Raw genomic sequence first — 26,242 nt, 5'->3', positions numbered from 1 at the left:
TGTCTAATTTGTTATAACCTACTCAAAACTTGGGTTACAAGTGGAATTACAAAATGAAGGAGCCACTCTTGGTGAACAGTTCATTTGAATTAAATCCACATACTTTGTGAATGATGTGGCTGCTTGTTTTCAGAATGCCAGTTTTAAAACTAATTACACTTAAGTCTATTAAGAGTACCCCTTCAATTTTTTCATGGGTTGCTTTTGTACTTAGATGCTTTCGACTCATATGGAAAATGGAAAGGGTTTATACAGCAATTTAATCAACACAGTTTTGATTGTCAAAGCGCTTTACAGGCTTTTATTCACGCAAAATTACACTTCAACAGTGAGGAGTTGGAACAGGGATTGAACTGCTCACTAGACAACCATGTCTATCAACTGAGTCATGGCTGGCTGATATGTATAACAAAAGATCACCTTATTGTTACCTTTTTTTCTCTGGAACCTCTAAGAAAACAGTTTCTTGAAATCTTGTCAATAAATTGAACCTCAACCTGTCGTGAAGTTTGTCTTTTTTTTCCATGTCAGGTCTGGAGAGGACAGTCAACATGCAGTGGTAGAATGTAACGATGTAAAAGTACAGTACTTTGTTACTGTACTTATGTACATTTTTATGTATCTGTACATGAATACATATGAAGTGTTACTTTTACTTTACTACATTTTAGAGCACGTATCTGTAATTTTACTCCACTTTTCAAATTGTCGCATTTTTTGTTTTTGTTGTTTATACTCATTATAAATTGATAATTTCGTTTTCATGCATTCGGGGCAGAGCCGTGTAGTCTTTACACGGCTCTGCTTCGGGGCAATCAATAAACCTCGTGAAACTATACCGCAATCGAGCACTAGATGGCAGCAACACAAGTCAAGCAAGATTAAGCAGGCGAACCTATAAAAACCACCTTACTGTTGTACAGTAGTTGGCGGTATGCACCTGATAGTTGCTTGCAATCCGTCATTAAGCAAAATTTAGGAGTTTTTGAACTTGTTTATCTTTTGTTTACAGTGCAGTGACTGCAGTCAAATTTATTGCTTGTTTTTTCCATTCTACAAAGTCCACAGTCAATTTTGTGGTTCTTTCTTTGAATATTGACTCAGATCTATGTGTATTTATTATGTATGTATGTACTGCATGTATCCAGGTGTACATATAATATATACGTATATTACACTTTTGCATAGGGAGAAAATACTTTTTACTTGTAAATTTTAAAGCAAGTACCAGTGTTGTTTTTGACAGCCCTTTTAATTTTCGTCTTAGTCTTTTGGACGATAATACTGATTCGTCTTAGTCATATTCTAGTAATTTCAAAATGTTTTTGTCCTCGTCTAGTTTTTTTTGGGACAAAAACTCAAGACTAATTTCGTCTAGTTTTAGAGGAGGTTTACCTAATATTTTCTTCTGTTAAATTAGAAAGTTTGACTCCAAAAATAAATAAAAAAAAGTTTCCCAACTATTTTGAATGAACATTGACAGACGAGCTTATATTGTATCATCTATAAATCGATCATATGACCGTACACTCAGCAGGAAAACATTGTTTTTAGTTAATTACACCCACAAGGTGGATAGCATTCGTGCGGTATGCTAGTACAGCAAGTTGGACGACCAACCCTACTGATAAACAATCCTGTTCTCCCCAATGCTTTCAATCCTGTATTTCCAAAGCAATTTGTAACAGCTGTGTAATTTATGGCGGTAGGTTTGCGTCTTTATTATTCAATTAAAAAAAAAAAAAAGTTGCTTCAATCAAATAAAAAGTTGATTCAATCAAAATATATATTTTCAATTGAAGAAAAAGTCTCTTCAATAAAAAAAAAAAGTCTTTGCAAAAATAAATTTAAAACTTAAAAAAATGTATTTGAAAACTGTTTTTCTTTGATTGATTTTTTTTTTTATTTAAGTCAAGTATTTTTTTTGATTGAAGTAATGTAATTTTGTGTTTGGACCACATTTTGGCTAGGACATTTGTGTCTTAATTATTCAATCAAAAAATAAGTTGCTTCAAACAAAAAAATATATGTTTTCAAAAGAAAAATCAATCCAAAATATAAAAAATTCAATCGTAGAAAAAAAGGTTTGAATGTGAAAAAATATTTGAGACTCAGAAATTCGCATTTGAACACTTAATTTTTTTTGGAAAGTGTTTTCTTTGATTGAAACAATCCTATTTGTGTTTGAGCCATATAATGGGTAGGACATTTGTGTCTAAATCATTCAATCCCAATAAAAATTGCTTCAATCAAAAAAAAATTTTTAACAAGAGAAAAAAATCATTTGCAAAAATATTAATTTTTTTATTTTTTTCAATTTGAAATATGTATTTTTTATTGAAAAGTCACTTTTTTTGAAAAGCAAAAAGTTTTAAACTTTTTTTTTCAAGTGGAAAAAGTTTTGAATGCACTTTTTTTTTTTAAGTGGAAAAAGTTGTGAACGCACTTTTTTCCGATTGAATCGTTTTGACACAAAGATTCAACTTCAACACTACTTCCGACATGTTTGAGTGGCAGGTGACTACGCCAATGGCATAAAAGTATGAAGCAAGAGTAATGGCCACCAGGGCTCCATCCAGCCATCGGACTCTGCTCGAGTCCAAGCCGAAACTAGGGCACCGGTACGAGGGTGTGCCATCGGCATCTTACTGGAGTGCCCGCGATGGTACGGTGCCCTGCTGCTTAATGTGATTCATCACAGGGAACTTCACCCGCTGCCCTGACGTGACGGTTGGCAATTGGGTCCAACCGGAGTGTCCGCAACGCGCTGGTACGGGAGTGGCCGGCGAGTGGCCAGACACTAGCCTGCCCAGTAAGCGAGTGGACTACCGGCAAGACGCCAGCACCTGCTCCGGGAGCCCTGTCGCTTCAGCTTTGAATGAGTTTCGTGTCACTCGCGGGCCGTCCACTCGACAGCCTGCCTCCGCGCCTGGGGGTGATATCGGGGTCCCGCCAGTGTGCCGCGACAGGGCAACGTACCGTCGCGGGTACTCTGGTGAGATGCCGATGTCACACCCCCGTACCGGTGCCCTATTTTCGGCTTGGACTCGAGCAGAGTCCGATGGCTGGATGGAGCCCTGGTGGCCATTATTCTTGCTTGAAACTTTTATGCCATTGGCGTAGTCACCTGCCACTCAAACATGTCAGAAGTAGCGTTGAAGTTGAATCTTTGTGTCAAAATGATTCAATAGAAAAAAAGTGCCTTCAAAACTTTTTCCACTTAAAAAAAAAAGTGTGTTCAAAACTTTTTCCACTTTAAAAAAAAAAAAAGAGTTTAAAACTTTATGCTTTTCAAAAAAAGTTCAAAAAAAGAAATAGTTTTTTTGATTGAAGCAACTTTTATTGGGATTGAATGATTAAGACACAAATGTCCTACCCATATTATGGCTCAAACACAAAAAGGATTGCTTCAATCAAAGAAAACACTTTCAATGAAAAATGAAGTGTTCAAATGCGAATTTCTGAGTCTCAAATATTTTTTCACATTCAAACCTTTTTTTCTACGATTGAATCTTTTTTTTTTTTTGATTGAAGTGATTTTTCTTTTGAAAAAAAAAATATATTTTTTGGTTTGAAGCAACTTATTTTTTGATTGAATCATAAAGACACAAATGTCCTAGCCAAAATGTGGTCCAAACGCAAAATTACATTACTTCAATCAAAAATGTTGTTTCAATTAAAAAACAAACTTGACTTTAATCAAAAAAAAAAAAAAAGTTTTTTAAATTAAAAAAAAAAAAGTTTCAAATACATTTTTTTGTTTCAAATTTATTTTTGCATTCAAACTTTTTTTTTTTTTGATTGAAGTGACTTTTTCTTCGATTGAAAATATATATTTTGATTGAAGCAACTTTTTATTTGGTTGAAGCAACTTTTTTTTTGGATTGAATAATAAAGACACAAATTTACCTCCATAATAATTTTGCTCTTTAAATAAAGTTGAGTTGAATATTAACTTGTGTGCATTTAATTTGGCATCATAACCCATACTTGGATGACTGGATAAATTTAATATTAATATTATAATTTTATATTATAAAGGTATTACTTCTACCATGCGTTTGCCTTGGTGACAGGAAATAAGTATAGCCCCACTTTTTGTAGTTTTAATAAAAATTGAAGACTAGTGCGCAGGACTGGGGAAAAATAAAATGCATTTAAATAATGCTGAAGATTTACAATTTGTTAAATAAATCAATTCTGATCAAGCTTTTCCGCTTTGTCAACGCATAGTATTTTATTTTGGAACGTTTCTATGCGATGATTTGAAGGGAAGTGACGTACTTTTCCAACGTCAGCTGATCGAAGCAATTGCGTATCTGTAGTTATTGAATTTATTTTGCGATGAGAAGATCTGCGACTTAAACTTCCGCGCGGTACCGTCTCCGGTCTATTGACGTAGTCGGGCGCCGAGCAGCTGACACGTGACTTCAACGCGGTTTGTTGTTGTTGTTACATCACAAGGGCCTGAAAAGTCACCTGCGATGCTAAGCTAATGGGCTAGATGTTGACAGTGGACAGACTCAGTGCTAGCCAGGAATAGCCCACCCAAATATCAAACATGAAGGTGTACGACTAAAAGACGACTATTTTCTTTTAAGAGAATATCATATTAGTCCATCACAGAAGGTTGGGGAAGCCCATGTCTGGAAGTCAGGGCAGGCTGACAGGAATTCTATCGCACACGGCGCAGTCGTCGTCCAGCTGTACGATGTGGCTCAAGATGTTCTTTTTGCTCTTGTATTTCATCGTTTTGTTCATGCTGGCTCGGATATTCGAGGCGGTGGTTTGGTACGAGACAGGTGTGTTCGCCACACAGCTGGTCGACCCTGTTTCTCTCAGCTATAAGAAGCTGAAGACCATCCTGGAGTGTCGAGGGCTGGGATACGCTGGGCTGGCTGAGAAGAAGGATGTCAGCCAACTGGTGGAGAAATCGGGTAAATCTCGTCTTTCAAAAGCACACTAATGTACAAATGTGCTCATATCTGTTTGAACATGTTAACGTGACCCCCCGTCTGGACCGTCCAAGATGGGATGGGGTGCTAGTGAACAATTATTTGCGTGCCCCTCCACACTTTCGCAGGCCCCTCATGATGAATAAATAGATACATAAATAACACAAAATACTGGTACTGTATTTTGGTAACAAATCGTGGACTGGACCACATAACCATCTTTGAATAGAAATGTACAGTGCCCTCCATAATTATTGGATTTATAATAATTATGTGTTTTTTAGCTTCTAATATATATATATATATTTCTAAATAATATGGGACCTTAATGGAAAAAAAAGAAAAATCCAACCTTCAATACAAGTGCATTTATTCAGTGGGGGAAAAATCCCACATAAAGAAATAATTATTTGACATCAAATAATGTGTGTCACAATTATTAGCACCCCTGGTGTTAATACTTTGTACAACCCCCTTTTGCCAACAAAACAGCACCTAATCTTCTCATATTATGTTTCACAAGATGGGAAAAGACAGAAAGAGGGATCTTCAGCCATTCCTCTTTGCAGAATCTCTCTAAATCATCCAGAGACCTGGGTCCTCTCCTCTGTACTCTCCTCTTCAGCTCACCCCACAGGTTTTCAATGGGGTTGAGATCTGGAGACTGAGATGGCCATGGGAGGAGCTTAATTTTGTGTCTGGTGAACCATTTCTGTGGTGATTTGGCCATATGTTTAGGGTCATTGTCTTGCTGAAAGACCCAGTGACGACCCATCTTCAGCTTTCGGGCAGAGGGCAACAGATTTTGATTTAAAATGTCCTGGTATTTCAAAGCATTCATGATGCCATGCACCCTAACAAGGTTCCCAGGGCCTTTGGGAGCGAAACAGCCCCACAGCATCATTGACCCACCTCCATACTTCACAGTGGGTATGAGGTGCTTTTCAGCATGCGCATCTTTCTTGGCACGCCAGACCCACTTAGTGTTTGGTTCCAAAAAGCTCAATCTTGTCTCATCTGACCAAAGCACACGGTCCCAGTTGAAGCCTGGGACCGTGTGCTTGGTCCCAGTTGAAGCCTGGGACCGTGTGCTTTGGTCAGATGAGACCAAGATTGAGCTTTTTGGCAACAAACACTCTAAGTGGGTCTGGCGTGCCACGAAAGATGCGCATGCTGAAAAGCACCTCATACCAACTGTGAAGTATGGGGGTGCGTCAGTGATGATGGGTCGGCAGTACAATGACCCTAAACATATGGCCAAATCTACACAGAAATGGTTCACCAGACACAAAATCAAGCTCCTCCCGTGGCCATCTCAGTCCCCAGACCTCAACCCCATTGAAAACCTGTGGGGTGACCAGTTTGCATTATTTTATTGCAATGTTTTTCCTTATTATTATTTCCTTATATTATGATTTACATTTCAAAAACCAGAAGCCATCCATTTACGAATGTGATTGCACTTTAGTTTAGATATTTAAATGTTCAGGTATTAATATTTGAATGAGGCTAAATAACATGCTTTTTCTCTCTAATATATTGTTAATATCATTTGTTTCAGATGTACTGTAATTATTTTCTGTATAAATATTAATTTGGTGTTAAAAAAGTCTGTTATTCAAACTTGAGTCTTGAAAAAGAGGGGGTCATCTTATAATCAGGGCCGTCTTATATTCGGGCCAATACGGTAATATGGTATAGGTGCGCCTTTTGCGGCAATTATAGCCTCAATTCTCCGAGGTATTGATTCATAGAACTCTTGAATTTTTTTCAAATGAATTTCAAGCCATTCTTCAATTAGAATACCCTCTAACTTTTTTAGAGACTATGGTGGTGGAAATCGACGTCTTAATTGAATCTCTAAAGCTGACCATAAATGCTCAATAATGTTGAGGTCTGGGGATTGTGCCCGCCATAAGAGATTCTCAACTTCATTGGAATGTTCCTCGTGCCATTCTTCAACAATTATGTTCAATGATTATGATGCCAAAATGTTAGGTGTTTCCATTATTTTGTCCAACCCCTGTATTTTCTTCTTCAAACCCCAGGAGAGCTGACACACGGCGAGTTATATTCCGCCATCAAGAAGGAGAATGAGCAAACAGAGGCAGGTGATGCCAGCAGCACACATTTCAGCGGAGAGATGCACTTCTATGAATTAGTGGAGGACACTAAAGATGGCATCTGGTTGGTTCAGGTAATCTCCATTATTAGCATTGTGAAAGGATTTCACCCCAAAATACAACTTTTGCACCCTACCAAAAGGCATGGACATGGAGTTTTTGTTCGCGCATCTATGCAGGTCATTGCTCAGGACCGAGAAGCTCTGCTCAGTAAGTCAAACTGGGGGAAGATGGTGCAGAAAGTGTCTCAGTTTGGAATCCGAACCGGGACTTTCAACTGCTCTCATGACCACAGGTGGGAAGCATACCATTACAATGGGGAGGGGGGGATTAAATTTATCCATGCTTATCCCTCAACCAGTACCATTGCTTGCATTTATTTAATCTAATAATTTCCCTTCTGTCTACTTTAGACATGTGAAAGTTTTAAAACTTTAAAGATAGTTTCAAGTTAAGATTTTGCCAATTTTGGAGTATTTTCGATAAAAAGTTAATTAAATTCGCTACAACACAGCCTTCTATGGAAAGTCTCCTGCTTTAAGATGGCGGCTGTTTACCAACGCCGGCAAGTCTGTCATTTCGCATCTGGTTTTCAATATATATGTTGCTAACGCCATTGAGTCTGTCATTTTGTATCTAGTTCTGTATACATATGAGATCTATTACCTACCGTAACATGATATGGACGTAGTTTGTAGCGGCTGTCGGCAGCAGTCAGGTATTATTGTTTTTTAATCTAGCGGCATGAGCTGAGTTGAGCATTGTCATTAGCCGGGTAATGACAAGCATGATGTTTACTCTCTGGACGCAATGCGGTCTGTTCCTCATTGTGTCCTGAAGATCGTGCTGACTGTGTTTTAGTTCTGCTTTACTTGACATATTTCAATAATCGGAATTTGGATGTTTGTGAATCGTTCTCGAATCTTGCACGGCCGAATCGCAAATAATCTAAGATTTGGAAGTTTCGCACACCTCTGGTGGGCGTTGTGCAAAAAAAGGAAAAAATATATATTTGAAATACTTAATATGTTGAAGTTTTTAAGTATATATCGAGTAGAACATCATATTTAATCAGACACTGATTTAAATAAAAAAGTAATATGTAAATATAAAGTAAAATAAATTAATGGTCATTCAGGGGCCTGCCTCTATGGCCACCCCTGTCGACGGGGTTGACTGTACTTAACAACAACAAAAAGCTATTCCATTTTCGCCGAAACTAGTGAAGGTCTTTACAAGGCCATTACAATCTCTTAGTCCTTAATTGAGAGCCAGGCGAGTGGGCTGTGTTCTAGTGGCAATGAAGTTGAGCAAAGTCGCTCCCAGCCGGATTAAACGGCGACTGGCACAGGGGGTTTGAAAGTTGAGGGAAAAAAATTGACAAAAAGAGGAAGTAGTCATTCTATTAACATATTATACTAAACCACAGCAAATGCAGATATATTCATTTAAATCAGACATGTCCAAAGTCCGGCCCGGGGGCCAAATGCGGCCCGTGGTCAAATTTCATTCATCCGGCCCCCAGCGTCTGTCCTAAAATCAATAACGTCTGGCCCGCACACAGACTTAATAAGTTGGTCAGCAGTACTGCTACCAGCATATGAAGTAGCTTACACACTAAATGCTACTCATCATTTACCCAGTAAAAGGCAGCAGCACTCTAAGCAACATTACCCCATGTGACCCTTTGCTCCCAATTTTCTAAAATGATGACAATCAACAAAAAAAAAAGAAAGTTGACTGTGATGGCCGACGCGTCAAGGATAGGTGGAAATTGGACTATTTCTTCACTAAAATACGCAACAACTGTGTCCGCCTCATTTGCAAAGAGACAGTCACTGTTTTTAAAGAGTTCAATGTGAGGCGATATTACCAAACAAGACACGCTGACATGTACGACAAGATTACAGGGAAGATACGTTGTGAGAAATTGAAGCAACTTGAAGCTAGTTTATTTCACAGTCGTATTTCGCAAGAGCCCGGGAGTCGAAAGAGAACGCCACAAAGGGAAAAAAATAAATAAAGCAAATGTGACGCACAGAATGGCTTGCTAAAATTTGCTTAAATATATAGTTCTTAGGGCTGTCAAACGATTAAAATTTTTAATCGAGTTAATCACAGCTTAAAAATTAATTAATCGTAATTAATCGCAATTCAAACCATCTATAAAATATGCCATATTTTTATGTAAATTATTGTTGGAATGGAAAGATAAGACACAAGACGGACATATACATTCAACATACTGTACATAAGTACTGTATTTGTTTATTATAACAATAAATCAACAAGATGGCATTAACATTATTAACATTCTGTTAAAGCGATCCATGGATAGAAAGACTTGTAGTTCTTAAAAGCTAAATGTTAGTACAAGTCATATAAATTTTATATTAAAAGCCCTCTTAATGTTTTCGTTTTAATAACGTTTGTAAAATTTTCAATCAAAAAATAAACTAGTAGCTCGCCATTGTTGATGTCAATAATAATTATGATGCTGAAGCCTGAAAGTGCTGAAACCCATAAAATCCAGCCAGCATAGGGCGGAAAAACACCAAAAAACACAAGTAACAAGTGAAAATGACACTTTGCTGTCATTTTAATCTGTTTGAGCGGGCATGTGCGTTAAATGCGTCAAATATTTTAAGGTGATTAATTTTTAAAAATTAACGCCCGTTAACGCGATGATTTTGACAGCCCTAATTGTTCTACTTAAAAAACGTCAACCAAGGTCGGCCCCCCAAATTTTTACGACACCAAATCTGGCCCCCTTTGCAAAAAGTTTGGACACCCCTGATTTAAATACTACTTTAATCAAGTGAACAGTATAGAAAATAAATTGCAAACTACTCACTCATGGGCTCAAATGCACTGTACTCAATGTGACGCAGGACATCAATGGAAAGCAACTTCAGAACGAGCGTGTAGACATGTTGGCTGTGAGCAAGTTGTGCTAGCTCACCGTGTTTTGATTACCTCATCACAAGAGGACTGAGGTTTTTCACACTTTTCGGTAAAGATGTCCCGATCGATCGGGTCCGATCACGTCATTTTCAAAGTATCGGAATCGGCAAAAAAATATCGGACATGCCTTTTTTTTATTATATATATTTTATTTAAATCGTTTTCTTATTGTATTTAACGTTACAGACAATATGTCTTACACTCATCCAGAGTAGTTTTGGTTTAAAGTATGGCTATCAAATTTATTGCGTTAACGGCGGTAATTAATGTTTTTTAATTAATCACGTTAGATAATTAACGCATGCGCTGCACGACCCACTCACGCATTGTCGCGTTCAATCTATAAAGACGCCGTTTTACCTATAGACAGCGCTTAAAGGCAGTGGTTAATAAGTAGAGAGAATTTTGACATCCTTAGGAGCCATTTTTTATGTGGCTAAAGCCTTACAAAACCTCCCTCAGCAATTAACTATAACGTGGGAGGCAATGTGGGGAAGAAAGGTAGTAGTTATCATTTTCTTAACACCTTATGTTCTTTCCCAATGCAGAGAAGATATATCAATTGGTGCCCCTACGCACAGTCATGGTTGCACTTCCCATCATGCATTTGGGCAGAAGTTAAATGGCTGCAGTATCATTTACTGAAAGGTCAACAAATACACTAGATGGCAATATTTAGTCACAATATACAAAGTCACATTTATTCTTTAAGAATTACAAGTCTTTCTATCCGTAGATCCCTCTCACAGAAAGAATAATTAATAACGTAAATGCCATCTTGAGGATTTATTGTCATAATAAACAAATACAGTACTTACGTACTGTATGTTGAATGTATATATTCGTCCGAGTTTTATTCATTTTTTTCTTAATGCATTGCCAAAATGTATATGATCGGGAAAAATTATCAGGAATGATTGGAATTGAATCGGGAGCAAAAAAAAGCAATCGGATCGGGAAATATCGGGATAGGCAGATACTCAAACTAAAACGATCGGGATCGGATCGGGAGCAAAAAAACATGATCTGAACAACCCTACTTTTCGGTGTTAAACTTTCGGACTTTTCACCGAAAAAACGAAAATGCAGTTCAGCTATTTTCAACCAAAGGTTTTCGGCGCTGAATTTTCGGTCACATCTCTAATTTATGCGTGTGTTGTTTTTTACTCAAGGTCATGCATGAAACGCGGCTGGCAGCGTTCCACTCTCATCATGTCAGTCCCACAGACGTCGGCATCTAAGGGCAAAGTCACATTGAAAGAATACAACGGCCGTCGCGTGGAGCCCGAGCACATCTTCCGTTGGATGACTTCGCATATGTCTCAACGCATCAAGACGCTTTCCCGTTCGGAGAAACTGCTGGAGGAGTGGCGCCCTGACCCGCGCCACCCATTAAAGATGTTTCTCTTCGCTCCCCTGCCTCAGCCGCCCGTTTTCTTCTCCTCGCTGTCGGTCAAGTTCACCGGCAGGATCGAGTTCATATTCGTGGACGTCAGTCGCTGGGACAATGACAGCAGCCTATTAGAGATCGGTGTGACGCAGAGCCCCGCCTATATCCTGAAGATGCCGGAGGGGGTGTATCACTATGGCAACAGGTGATGATTCAATGTGATGGGATCCCATGACATGGTTGACATACACAAGACAAAAGATTTCTGTCTCTTTTGTGTCTCTTTGTGTTGATACTCTGCAGCACCGGAGAGTTCTTGTCTGTGGCCGCCATGGACACCTTCTTGCGATCACTTCAACCCGAGGTCAATGACTTGTTTGTCCTCAGTCTTGTCCTCATCAACCTGTTGGCATGGATGGATCTCTTCATTACACAGGTTGGTACATTCCCGCGCCACTCAATTTGCAGTCAGTGTTACTGTATAGCAAGTTAACTTTTCTTTTTTTGTCTTGTGAGCAGGGAGCGACAGTGAAACGTTTTGTTGTGCTCATCCGAACACTTGGAACTTACAATTCCATCCTTTTGGTGTCTTGGCTTCCATTTCTGGTAGGGAAAAGTATATCATTCTGCAAAAATCTTTCATTGTGTATTCATAACCTATGAATAACTTCTCATTCATCAACAATTGTGCACATGAACAAACTTGGTAATGAATTAAAAACACAAATGGGTCACAGAAATAATACAAACACCAGGTTGAACATGTCCTCATCATTTTTTTCAAGGCCTGTTTGATGAGTTGTTCCCTCCCGGCCCCCATCATTCTGTTGAAACAAATTTCCAAAGGAATCCCAATAACATTTTTGCTTTATAGTCAAAACTCACCCGATGTTAAGGATCTGCCGATACAGTCCTGATCTGATGCCTCTGAAATGTATTAAGGAGGGGAGGAACAAAGTAGAGATGTCCCGATCCGATATTTGGATCGGATCGGACGCCGATATGGGCAAAAAAAAAGCGCATCGGTCTCGGATCGGCCAACATGGAAAAATTCCGATCCAGACTTCCGATCCCTTTTTTTTTTTTTTTTTTGTTAAGTCCGGTCCGAGCTTTTCCAGCGCACCTTCAACACACTACATTTATCGGTAAAAATGTCAGCTGTGTGGGATCATTTCACCTTAAAGGACAACAAAGACGAAGACGCAAAGTGCAACGTATGCCACAATAAAGTCAAGCGTGGTGGTAAAGCTGTAAGAAGTTTTAATACAACCAACCTAATCAAGCATTTAGCGAAATACCACCACAAACAATATAAGAAGTATCTTAAGAAAACCGAAGACAAAAAGAAAGGTCCTACGCAACTAACACTGGCAGAAACTTTTGCTATGCATGACAAACTGGCACTCGACAGTCCCAAAGCCCAGGGAATAACAAGAGTCATTGCCGAAGAATTCATTCTGGATGACGAGCCATTATCTCTCGTGAGTAAAGACGCACCATCCAACACTTAGAACCACGGTACAACATGCCCAGCCGTCATTACATCCTTGAGCGATTCGGCCGTGGAAGATTCGAGAACGATTCACAAACATGCAAATTCCGATTATTGACATATGTCAAGTAAAGCGGAACTAATACACAGCGCGGTCTTTGGGACGCAATGAGAAGTGGACCGCATTGCGTCCCGAGAGTAAACATCATGCTTGTCATAGACCCGGGTAATGCAAATGCTCAACTCACGGCTTTAGCTCAACTCATGCCGCTGGATAAAAAACACAAGAATACCTGACTGCTGCTGACAGCCGCTACAAACTACGTCAACATCGTTTTACTGGAGATAATAGATATCATATGTATATAGAACTAGATGCAAAATGACAGACTCGACGGCGTGAGCAACATTGAAGTATTGAAAACTAGATGCGTTAGTAAACAGCCGCCATCTTAAAGCAGGAGTGTTCCCAAGTAGGCTGTTGCGAACCTAATTAACTTTTTATCTAAAAAATCATGACTTGAATCTATCTTCAAAACAGTTTTGAAACTTTCACATGTCGAAAGTAGACAGAAGGGAAATTATGGAATAACGGGAGCAATTTTAACAACTTAAACAGTCGCAAAATTAAATGAGTTGAATGTAGTTTAAAGCTGCTGATACAGAATGGGGACTTGAGTATTTTATTTACTGTTTTAAAATGTTAACTTGATACTGAAATAGTCGTTTATTTAAACCTGAGAGGCTTTTTATACAATTTTTTTTAACTAATACATGAAACATTATAAGCATCTAATAGCTTGGGGGGGTTTGTGGGATTTTCCACTGAGGTTGTTTGTGTCTTTTACTTTTTTAAGACAGTTTACAGTATTATTTGCACGTTTTACTGACTGACTATGCCATTTCTGTTTATAATTAGGGCCCGAGCACTAAGCGTGCGAAGGCCCTATTGTTTTGCAAAGGATTATTATTATTATTATTATTATTATTATTATTATTATTATTATTATTATTATTCTTCTTTTTTCAGGGCAAATGAAAATGGCCAATTTGGAGGCCTGAACATGCACGAAAAGTCACCAAAATTTGCACAAACGTGCGGCTTTGCGTAAATTTCGATAATCTTGTGTCGTTTTGAAAAAATGTCAAAAAATGGCTCAGTGGCGCCCCCTTGACCCTTAAAATTTTCAAAAAGGCCTCTCCTCTCAGGTTTTCAACGTAGAGCAATGAAATTTGGGGAGTAGATACCTTATGCCTAACTGTTCAAAAAAGCCTCTTGCACCCATATTCCAAATCCAACAGGAAATCGGATATTTTGGATCAAATGTGAAATTTTTATCGGTTCACAGTTTGAGTTTACATTTGGAGGCCTGAACATGCACGAAAACTCACCAAAATTTGCACATACATGCAACTTTGCGTAAATTTTGATAATCTACAAAAAAATTTAACAAAATGGCTCAGTGGCGCCCCCTTGAAATTTTCAAAAAGGCCTTTCCTATTAGGTTTTTTCAACGTAGAACGATGAAATTTGGCAAGTCGATACATTGTGCAAAACTGCTCCAAAAAGTCTCTTGCACCCATATTCCAAACCCAACAGGAAGCCGGAAATTTTGGATCAAATGTGAAATTTTATCGATTTACATTTGAGACCTTGTCGCTGAAGAAAATAGTTGGATAGTCTTCAAAATTGGTCAGACTATTCAGGAGACATATGAGATCTTAAGTTTTCAAAATGGGGAGTTTTCACTCAAGGGTCTGACCTGGGCGTGGTCCCAAAGTCGGCCATTTTTGGGCAAAATACCAAATTCAGAAAATGATTAAAAACTCCGTGATACAACGTTCAATCTTTTTCATTTCTAGCATGTATATGAGATATCCCAGCCTGAACACGACTGCATTGAAATATTACCCATTAGGCCTGGCGCCCCCTAGTGGGAACAGGAAATGGCCTTCTTTACGAGACAGGCTCCTCCTCCAAGGGAAAAAAATCTATTGACCTCAAACCTGTTTCAGGGGAGCCTCAAGACATGTGTTCAGGTCCCTGATGAAAAATATTGAGGTTTCGTTGAAGCGGAGAGGTCCAAACTGGAAGTGAAAATGACCGTCAACAATTTGTCTCGCCAAAAATTTTGAACAGTCATAACTCGGCAGATATGCAACATATCTGCGCCAAACTTTCCGTGTTTGTTGAGAGTCATACCCTGAAGGTTCTTGTAGGGGTCATTTGCATCAACTCTACAGTGCCAACTAGTGGCGACAGAAAGAAGTTTTAAAAAAGGCCTTTCCTATTGGGTTTTTTCAACATAGAGCAAGGAAATTTGGGGAGTAGATACCTTATGCAAAACTGCTCCAAAAAGTCTCTTGCACCCATATTCCAAATCCAACAGGAAATCGGGTATTTTGGATCGAATGTGAAATTTTCATGGGTTCACAGTAAGAGTTTACATTTGGAGGCTTGAATATGCATAAAAACTCACCAAAATTTGCACATACATGCGGCTTTGGATAACGTTCGATAATCTTGCAACGTTACGAAACAATTTAAGAAAATGGCTCAGTGGCGCCCCCTTGAAATTTTCAAAAAGGCCTCTCCATTTAGGTTTTTCTAACATAGAGTGATGAAATTTGGAGAGTCAAAACTTTGTGCAAAACTGCTCCAAAAAGTCTCTTGCACACACATTCCAAATCCTACAGGAAATCGGGTATTTTGGATTGAATGTGAACTTTTTATCGATTTACAGTGTGCACATTTTACACCTTGGCACCTAGGGAATTAGTTTGATCATTCTCAAAATTGGCGAGACTGTTCATGAGGCATATGAAATCTTAAGTTATAAAAATGGTGTGTTTTCATTCACGGGCCTGACCTGGGCGGGGCGCCAAATTCTTCCATTTTTTCGCCAAAACACCAAATTCGGAAAATGACTGATAACACCCTCATACAATGTTAAATCTATTTTAAATCTGGCATGTGTGTGAGGTATACCAGCCTGAGCAGGACTGGATTGAAAATTTACCATTTGTGCCTGGCGCCTCCTAGTGGAAACAGGAAATGCCCTTTTTTACGGGACACACTCCTCCTCTAAAGGGAAAAAACCAATCTACCTCAAACCTGCATAAGGGAAGCCTTAAGACCTGTCTTCAGGTGCCTGATGAAAAATATTGAAGTTTCGTTGAAGCGGAGGGGTCCAAACAGGAAAGTGAAAATGACTGTCAACAATTTTTCTCTCCAAAAACTTTGAACAATCATAACTCGGCAGATATAGAACATATCTGCGCCAAACTTCCCGTGCTTGTTGAGAGTCATACCCTGAAGGAACTTGTAGGGGTCATTTGCATCAACCCTACAGCGCCAACTAGTGGCGATAGGAAGTCACTCGTTTTTCCAAAACATGTCCAGTTCTTTTCATGTTGGTCATTGTAGTTTCAAGACCTATTAAAATACTTTTTTACGGCCCATGTCCACGTGTCTCTGTCTGTTGCCATGACGACCCTTTGTTCGCCATTTAAAGGAAATATTTTTTTTCAGAGACTCAGGCAGCTTATAGAGCCACAATATTTGGCACACTTGGTCGAATTGGCCAAGTTAGAAGATTAATTTTGGTTTTGAATAAGGGCTTGGCTGCACAGCTCAGTAGTGGCTCCTTTTTTGTAGTACTCTCTCCAATAGGGGTTTTTATCTCTTGGGTGTGGGAATGTAATTTGGCGACTTTCGAGCATGTTAGGTTCTAATGAGATGATTAGAGAGGAGGATCTGCCACCACCCTGACCTGCACACAGTCCGAGTTGCGTGACGTCCGAGTTGCGCTAGATTGCGAGGGCCCGTTCAGTCCTGCTTGCAGGCCTAGTTTATAATGTTTTGTGTTTGTCACTGAATAAACAGGTCAGTTTCTTTTTACCAACCGTTGTGTGTTATTAAAACTCACCTAATTCAGCTGGCTAGTTGTTATCAAGAGTACTAAAACCTTTTTCAACATGAGTCTGACAACTAAGTAAGGAGGCTAAATAACTTTAAACTTTAACACATGCTCAGATAGGCCGGTATCGGTATCGGATCAGAAGTGAAAAACAATATCGGTATCGGATCGGAAGTGCAAAAACCTGGATCGGGACATCGCTAGAACAAAGCACCCACCCCCTCAATTTGAATAAAGCCATCCCAAAATTGCAGCAACATAAAAGACTGTTGCTGGCAGCCCTCCTAGTCATAATGGATTGGGCGTCTATCACCGTCAATGGCAGCCAACGAAGTAATACTGAAAAATAACAATTACATTTTGATGATCGTTTATAACCGATTCTGATCCTCTGAAAAATGACATGATCGAGCCCAATTTCCAATCACATGGGATCCGGCACGTCCCTAACTTTTATGACATTTTTATTGTTTTTTTTTTTTTTCTGTTTTGTGACCCCTTTGGGTTTTTGTTTTATTAGAGTGCAAGACAACACTTAATATAAACAGGATTTATGTGGGTCATTAAAAAGCATTAAATCATTAAAGGGATTTTGTAAAAATTCAAGCCTGAAAAAGCATTTAAAAATTATGTCAATCGGACAGTTTAAAAAAATTATTATTATTACAGTTGTATGATATTATCGCTTAGCCGTACATCGGATACATAAGACAGTATCGGCTCTCTTATCCCACAATGATCTTATCGGCTACCTGAAAATATTGGCTGATAAATGCCTTCAAAGTAAATGTAGAAGCCTTCTGCCTTTGTATAAGGGCTGGTCACAGCTTAGCACAGCAGTTATGCTAATTAACCATTAGATGCCTCCTAACTAAGATGTTTGGGATTTTTTATGTGAGCAGACTATTCATAGTGCAAAAAATAAATGAACAATAAATGATTGAAAACTAATGAATTATAAACTCATTACATACCTCATTCACTGTACTGAACTTGTGTGCCTTTGTTATTTTGAGCCACAAGAACTGTGTCAGTGCCTTATTGGCACTTAGCACTTGATCCAAAAAGCGGACCTTTGCACTATTTTGATTTCAACAATAAATATAGTGGTGGAATATAGGCGATTTTTCCATAACTTTAGCATAAGTTGTTCGCCTATTTTTCACAGAATGCTAATTGGAAAACCTTGAAGTTGTTACATTTATCATTTATTAAAGTATCCAGTGGGGAATCCAGGTTTTCTCTTACATATAAAAGATTATTGCGCACCGCCACACCAAAATAAAAGCTGCCACGCCTTGCAAATGAGATGTTTTTTTTTAAAGATACATTCTAATTTATAATTTGTATCATTTAAAAATACGTCTAAGTCAATATCTATAGCTCATGATTTACGCACTATTTGCCAGAACTCGTCTGAAATAGCACATCAAATACAAATTTTTCCTTTACATGTTTTGTTTTGAAAAATCACATCGGTTCTCCTGTTGCACGTGTGAGTCTATGTTGGTGCAGAGAGAAAAAGCCACAGAAAGGTATTTAAAGTTTAATGAATGTAATTCTGGTTTAAGCTATGAAAACGACCTTAATATTGACATTAACATGATGTTAGGGTTCTTTTTGGCGTGTGTTTTACCCGTATTGTATGTGGACCGTCACGTTTCGAAATATTTTATTAGCCTGGCTAATGAAATATTTAAAATAGATCTGTGTTATGGTTCTTCTTGGAAAAAATGTTGTTAAAAATATTCTCATTAGTCGTGGTATAAAAGCAATTTTACCGCGGCACAACATGTGGTGCTATGCGACTTCGATGCAGCCCACCACCAACAAATCCTAGGGGACACCCTAGGGAATCACAGTACAATTAGCCATTATTTGTTAAGTCCACCACCACGTACAGTAGGAGTGGGAACCTCAGGGCACCTCAAGATACGATACGATTCGCGATACAAAGCTCAAGATAACGATTATCTCACGATATCACGATACAGCGATTATTGATATACTGGTCAGGAATTTGATACATGATATTCTACGATACAACTGTTGAAACGGAAAAAAAAAGATATTTCAAAATAGAAAAAAATACTGTTTAAGTCATTTATTGAACAGTGACACCTTTTTTGTGCAACATTGCTGTAAAATATACATCTAGTGCAAATTGTGTACCTGCACATATAGACCCCACTCACCAACATCACACAATGACGTGTCGCTGTATCCGCCCGCCATATTGTCCGTCATTGTTTATCCGTATTCTCAATGGTTTCAATTTGTCGTGCAATTTATAGTGCAATTCATGGAAGCCCCGGTGCTTTCAGATGCTGGAAACTCATTGGATGCGTTGCATAAAAGGCGTTATGTGGAAAAGCTTCAGTCTATCCATTTGCCAGATCCATATTTGATGCCTAAATCGATATTTTTCGACCCGCTGTCTCTGCCTGACATCTGCTACCCTGATATCTACAACTATCTTGTCCACAGAAACTCAGCCTATTCTCACAAAACTTTGAAAAACTTTAAGAGCAGTACTCTTAGCAACATTACCCCGTGTGACCCTTTACTTCCAATTTTCTAAAATGGCGATAATCAATAAAAAAAAAAGTTGACTGCGATGGCCGACGCTTCAAGGATAGGTGGATATTGGACTATTTCTTCAATAAAATACGCAACAACTGTGTCTGCCTCACTTGCAAAGAGACAGTCGCTGTTTTCAAACAGTTCGATGTGACACGATATTAACAAACAAGACACGCTGACATGTACAACATTACAGGGAAAATACGCAGCGAGAAATTATAGCAACTTGAAGCTAGTTTAATTTCACAGCAGCAGTATTTCGCAAGAGCCCGAGTGTCGAAAGAGAACGCCACAAAGGCGAGATTGTTGAAATTATGAATTAAAAAAAAATAATAAAGCAAATATGACACACAGAAGGGCTTGCTAAAATTTGTTTAAATATATTGTTCTACGTAAATCAGCCAAGGTAGCCCCCCACATTTTTACCGCACCAAATCTGCCCCCCTTTGCAAAAAGTTTTAACTGATGATCCGGAGACGAGGCCAGCTTCTTTCCCTTGGTACCAGCTAAATATTATTCAAAAAATAATGATGGTGGAAGAAATAAACAAATAAATCTTGAATTTGAAACTCTATGTTGTCGGCGATTAGCCTCGCAATGATCTTAATTGTGGTTGTGAGCCCAAAACCCTCTACATATACTGTATATTAAATGCATCTTACCAGATATAAAATGACTACTACATAATCTGTGGTGATCGTTTGGTGCCCAGTTTGGTCTCGTCGAATTGCAGCAGTCCATCTCGCTCTCCTCTCTGGGTCTCTCGGAATACGGTAGAATGGAAGTCCCTCTGTCTGTCTTCTCTGTTACTGCAACCAACCGCCACACACGCCTTCACCATTTTGATTAGTAATGTTAACGAGCAGCAAAACACGCCATAATAGGAGGAATTTACATAGCGGTAATGCGTAAACACGACGAGCTGACGGACAATATGGCGCGGAGGCGTGGTTGTGACGTCATGTGAGTGGGGTCTATAGAGGAAACACACCACAAACACTGATATCTCTTGGAGAGATCATGATGAATGGCACCCTTAATTTCTTTAAAGTTTTAAATCTTTTAAAAAATAATTAACAGAGCTGTAGGTGTCTGACATCAGTTGAGCTTGGAGTGGGGCAATGATAAAATTGGTGGGTCTTTTCTTCGTATATGACCTTTGTTGCCAAAAGCATTGGTTTGAGCACTTCCCCAATCTGCTTCAGCATTTGAGATGTCGCACTCGGTCGGTCGCATTCTTCCTCACCTTAAAACCAAAATAAAACAAAAAATATTAGCTACTTAATAGCTTTTGAGTTTAAATCCTGATTTTTTGTTGTTGTTGTTGTGTTGGAAGTATTGAGTAAATTAAAAAATATGAATGTATAGAAATTAAAAATGCAATAAATAACTATTTTTAATATGTAGGCGACATTAATTATCATGCACATCACCTTATATATCTTGGAAGCTATTCAAACCATTTTTATATCTTATTGTATCAAAACGGTAGTATTAAGAGTTTGTGTAGTAAACTAGATGGAAAGTGGTACTCAAATAATATCAAATAAATCAGTAAATTCATGTAGGCTTGTTCGATATTCCTTTTCATCCAGTTTATGGTCCTGGTTTATTTTATATCATTCAACACCAAACATCATCAAAATAATACATGTAAATTAAAAAGTCAATTACATTGCAAAACTTTCTTACCTCAAGTGATGAAAGCGTAGCACACAAACTCCGGTGTCCACTACGTCACCAGCTGCCAGTGAACCTTATTTTTCTTAGACAATTCTTGTATACAGCAAAGTCCTTGTTCACTTTACTTCCTTTCTTGTTGGTGTAAAATCTAAAGTGTGTCCATATGTGTGATTTGTAGCAATATTTTCTCACTTTTTCCTCCACCGTTCTCACGGAGCTTTTTTATTTTTTTCAACCCACTTGGAGCTTCGTCTCTTCTTCTCTAGACGACTATTGCGCACTTTACCTTCACCCCACTCATGAGCGCCCCTAGTGGTCCGCCAAGAAATTGCTCAACAAACATTGAGCAGTTTACAGCATTCATACTCCATTGTATGGCCAATATGTCAACTAAAAGTATCGATACTTGGCGGGAGCATATCGATAACCAATCGGGTTGCAAAATATCGCGATATATCGTTGTATCGAGATATTGTCACACTCTTAACGTACAGTATATTGGTATTGGTTTGATATTGGTATTGAATTTTTGGAATTGGACAATATTAGTTATCCAGGCATGAAAATGTCTCACCTTTCGGCGAAATTCGTCGTTTTGAAGTCAAAAAAGGGTGCCCTATGTGAATTGTGTAGATCCGAGGAGGAATTTTTTTTAGGGGGGTTAAATGTAGGACGCTTGGTATGCAAGCGCACCAGAGTGGCCAAAACATTGACTTATTTCAACAAAACAAAGGAGGGTACACTGTTGTGTCCTGTCTCTTCAATGCCAAGCTTGGCTGCACGTCGGCCTTGAATGAGGACCTCAAGCGCCGTCACCCAGTTGTAATTTTGGAAGACGACAGGAGAAAATTACAAGCTGGCAGATCGTAAGTCCATCTAACTAACTAACAATGAGTCCATTTATCGCACAGTAAATAAAAATGTGGGCGCGAATCTTCACGGCTGCGTTTGAGACTCCAGTTCCTTTAACAGACGTTTATTGGTCATCAACACGCTGTAGAATTAAAGTTCAGACATACAAAATAAGGAAAAACATCTATATTAAACACTGTAAACTAGGGCTGTCACAAACGACTAATTTTATCCCGATTAGGCACTCAACTATTTTTACAATTAGTCGACTAATCTAATATTTTTCCCCCCTTTTTTTCACCAATTTAGCAATGAAATTTTTGATGACGCTTATTAATTCACGAAAACATTTTGGAACACTTAAATTCTTTATTACAATACAAAAAAAAAACAGGTAAATAACAATAAATCACAAACAATAAGGTCAAATGCTGATGGCATTAACTAGTGCAAAAGAATGGTATGTAAACAGATTCAAAACGCTGACTTCGCCTTCCCAACATGATTCAAAACAATTCTTAAAAAAATATCTAGCATTAATATTCAAGTATACTACTACATGTAATAGTAGTATAATAATTATTTATTGCCAATCAGATTTTTCATAAAGGGTGTCATTTTAAAGCTACTCCTAGTGTAGAATCTGAATTCTAAAGTATGTGGGATTAACTCAAGAAATCGTTATTTATATGACGAACATGACGTGCTTTTATTTTGAAATGTTCACCAGAAGTACGTTCGCTAACCGTAAGCTTTACACTCCGCAAAAAAAGCTCTTTTTGTCAATGCATGTGGTGTCAGTAATCAATTTTTTTTTTTTCTTTTTTTTCATTTGCAAATGCTGTTAACCAGCGATTTTTAAATTTTTTAAGTGTCACCTTTTAAACGCAATTTTGCGTTTTGTAGAAGACTGCCAATGTTTTATAACAGGCTAATGTAAGTTGTCTTTTTTTCCCCATTAGCCTCAATGTAGCAATGCTAACGTTTACAGTTGGGACGCTCACATTTGATTGGCTAAAGTATATAAAATGTCTGCGCTTCCTGGAAAGACTGCCTTTGATTTACATTTGCCTCCACTATTATTCAACAGTGAAATGAAATGCTGTGTTTTTTTTTATTCCCAGTTGATTAAACAATATTCTTTCCGCTGGGGTGGATCTGATAATGGTTTTGCCTTTCCCTTTGGTAGAAATGAGCCAACAATATTGAGCAATGTGCAATAAGTACCCCTCAGTGTCAATTTTATATTGGTGTTTGATGCAACTCTAAGAAATGTTATTTCTGTTGGTTGCTAATCCCTTCCCCTTTCCACCAAGGCTCTCCTCCAGCTGTCTTACCTGGATGCTGTCTACGGTTACAGCCTGAAGTTGCTCCGCTACGCAGACACAACCACACTGGCCAGCGTGGTGAGAGCCGATTGGACGTTCTATTCTTCCCATCCGGCTCTCTTCCTGTCCACTTACCTGGCGCACGGCCTGCTGGTGGACTATTTTGAGAAAAAGCGTCGCTGTGGAAACAGAAGCCAAGAGGACAGCAGCACTAACTTGGAGTGGTTGGCCAGTTTGTGGGAGTGGTACACATCCTATCTGCTCCACCCGATAGCATCGCTACAACAAGTGCCGTCAGACTGGGATGATGACCCTAACTTTCTTTTTGAGCGCTTAGCCTTTCCTGATCTCTGGCTTCGCCCGTTAGTGAGCTTGGACTACATAAAAGCTTTACCGGCGTGGAAATTCCGATGCGGCGGTGGAGCCAAGCTGGAAGACGAGATTGACAGATCTCACTCAGACACAGACAGCAGTGAGTCAAGTGACTATTCCTCACAAAGTGACAAGTGGCAGGAGAGCACATCGTACAACCTGGATGCTGACGCGCACTCTGTTGACAGCAATACAGAGCGCGTGACGGAGGCGTGTTGCGGAGGCAAACCTGACTTCCCGTCTGCTCGCGGGGTGTCAAAAAGCATCTCGCGAAATGACCACGGCGAGCATTCGGGATGGCCCCGCGGGATTTTGCGCTGCTCGGAATGCGTCGTGTGCCTGGAGAACTTTGTGAGCGAAGAACTACTGATGGGTCTTCCCTGCGGCCACGCCTTCCACCAGCAGTGCATCGTTCTGTGGCTGGACGCGGGCCGACACTGCTGTCCAGTGTGTCGCTGGCCCAGCTACAAGAAGAAGCAGCAGCAGCATGTTTAAAGTGGTTTAAGTGAAGTAAATGGAAATGAGCCTTTCTTATCACCGTGTCTTCTGTTCCTATTCTCTAATCATAATTTCTGGCTTCATTAGCACGAGAGCTCGCTTAGGATTAAGGTGAGACATGGTGGGAGCAATGCCAAAGCTAACATTGTCTGTGTGACCTAAGCAGCTGCCGCAACCATCTGTCTGCTTGTTTCCATTTCTGTGCTGAATGTTGTGACTCAATGTTCCCAGTCTGGCAATAAATTCGTAATGGCCAGTCACCTCCGTGTCTCTGTTGAAGAGTTAGGGTGTAGAAATTTGGGGCATATTTTGAATTCCGTAAACAGGCTAGCTTGAACAGTGCATTATTGTAATAGATCATCATTCTGATGGATAGTTCGCGGATAACTTGTCAGCATAACTTTTGTAAAATATTCTTTATTTCAATAAAGTTTGTTCTGGGGGATGTCTGATTACTCGAACAATGCAAATTAATTCAACAATCATTATTACAACTTTCTGGAACGTGTTTTGGAAATATGGGGTACCGAACACCCTGACATTTTCAGAGCATAATTATGGTATTCGTACACTGCTGGCCAAAAGTATTAGCACCCCTGCAATTCTGTCAGGTAATGCTCAATTTCTCCCAGAAAATTATTGCAATTACCAATGCTTTGGTCGCAATATCTTCATTTATTTTGCTTGCAATGAAAAAACACGAGAATGGGAAAAGAAGTGGTACATAACAGGTGGTGGCAATAACTAAATCTAACTTGCAGCCAGTTAAAATGTATTTAAGTTGACTCAACCTCTGTCCTGAGCAGAGGTTGCGCTAGACTTTTTCGTTGTCTGTCATTTTGACTGACAGGGTCATAAAAATCCGGTCATAATCTATTTTTACCCGTCACTTAAATTTTTAAAGTGATGATAATGACATTCCATACTTGTGTGTCCATTTGGCCGAGCGCGTTACCGGTGTAGGTTCAAGCGCCTACACCGGCTACGACAGTCACGTGACAGAGACACTTAAGAGCCGCGCGCGGTCCCCTCACTATCCACTCGCTCTCGCTATATGATTGGCCGAAGAGTCGAAATGCTCTCCCGTGAAATGCCTGTTTAAAAATGTTCCCGTTGTTACTTCTTGCGTTCGCTTATAAGTGTCCATTTAAAAAGGAAAATCGATGGATGATACTACACTCAGAGCGTATTATTAACAAATGTTAAAGTTGTATAATCATATAGTGAGAATAAGAAACGTCACTGAGGCCCTAGTAGGTAGGTAGCCTACCATATGTAGCATATGGAACAATGAAATTAACAGTTCACCTGCTGTGGCCTGAACGTAGTCTCACACTTTCCTCCTGGTGCGCATGGACTTGAATTGCGTGCCCGCTTGTGCAGTCCCTGTTTTTTCACCTCTTTTATCAACACCATCGTCATTTTGGGGCTTTTTGAAGAAACTTCGGACACTCAGTTGCCTTGACATTTTTTCAGAGTAAGGCCAACGACGTCATGCATCAAGAGAGACAATAGCTAATTAATATGCTCACTCGCCACCCTGTGGTCTGGGGTTTGAATTGCAACCGGTCAAAATGACGGATGGACTTCAGTTTTTTCCGTCACCGTTTTAAAAAATCGGTCAACGACGGAAAATATTCGGTTAACGCGACCCCTGGTCCTGAGTCATTGTGTGTACCACATTGAGAATGGAGAAAAGAAGACCAAAGAACTGTCTGAGGACTTGAGGAGCAAATTGTGAGGAAGCATGAGAAATCTCAAGACTACAAGTCCATCTCCAAAGACATGAATTTTGCTGTGTCTACCGTGCGCTGTGTCATCAATAAGTGTAAAGCCAATGGCACTGTGGTTAACCTCCCTAGATGTGTACAGAAAAGAAAAATTGACGAGAGATTTCAATGAGAGATTGTGCGGATGGTAGATAAAGAACCTCGACAAACACCCAAACAAGTCCTGCAGTCCGAGGGTACGAATGTCAACCCGTACTATCCGTCGGTGTCTGAATGAAAAGGGACTCTATAGTAGGATACCCAGGAAGGCCCCACTTCTGACCCAGAGACATAAAAAAGCCAGGCTGGAGTT

General features: G+C 39.2%; 1 protein-coding gene across 1 annotated transcript; it reads left to right on the top strand.

Annotated features, from left to right (window-relative positions):
• Positions 1 to 4,273: 4,273 nt before the first annotated feature.
• rnf103 (ring finger protein 103) lies at positions 4,274 to 24,984 on the top strand. The gene is made up of 7 exons (XM_057850942.1): positions 4,274 to 4,937; positions 7,004 to 7,152; positions 7,258 to 7,373; positions 11,215 to 11,637; positions 11,736 to 11,868; positions 11,952 to 12,038; positions 23,279 to 24,984. The coding sequence occupies exons 1-7, from the start codon at positions 4,643 to 4,645 to the stop codon at positions 24,155 to 24,157; spliced, it is 2,082 nt and encodes a 693-aa protein (XP_057706925.1). The 5' UTR covers positions 4,274 to 4,642; the 3' UTR covers positions 24,158 to 24,984.
• The last annotated feature ends 1,258 nt before the right edge of the window (positions 24,985 to 26,242 follow it).

This window comes from Corythoichthys intestinalis, chromosome 11, assembly GCF_030265065.1.
Source record: "Corythoichthys intestinalis isolate RoL2023-P3 chromosome 11, ASM3026506v1, whole genome shotgun sequence".
NCBI classification, from domain to species: domain Eukaryota; kingdom Metazoa; phylum Chordata; class Actinopteri; order Syngnathiformes; family Syngnathidae; genus Corythoichthys; species Corythoichthys intestinalis.
Note: the sequence above shows the minus strand (reverse complement) of the source record. Positions and strands in the feature narration are given on the sequence as shown.

Coding starts and splice junctions, on each gene's coding strand:
- rnf103 (XM_057850942.1), top strand. CDS start 4,643: ATGTCTGGAAGTCAGGGCAGGCTGACAGGAATTCTATCGCACACGGCG. Junction 7,374..11,214: donor AACTGCTCTCATGACCACAG/GTGGGAAGCATA, acceptor TTTTTACTCAAG/GTCATGCATGAAACGCGGCT. Junction 11,869..11,951: donor TGGATCTCTTCATTACACAG/GTTGGTACATTC, acceptor TCTTGTGAGCAG/GGAGCGACAGTGAAACGTTT.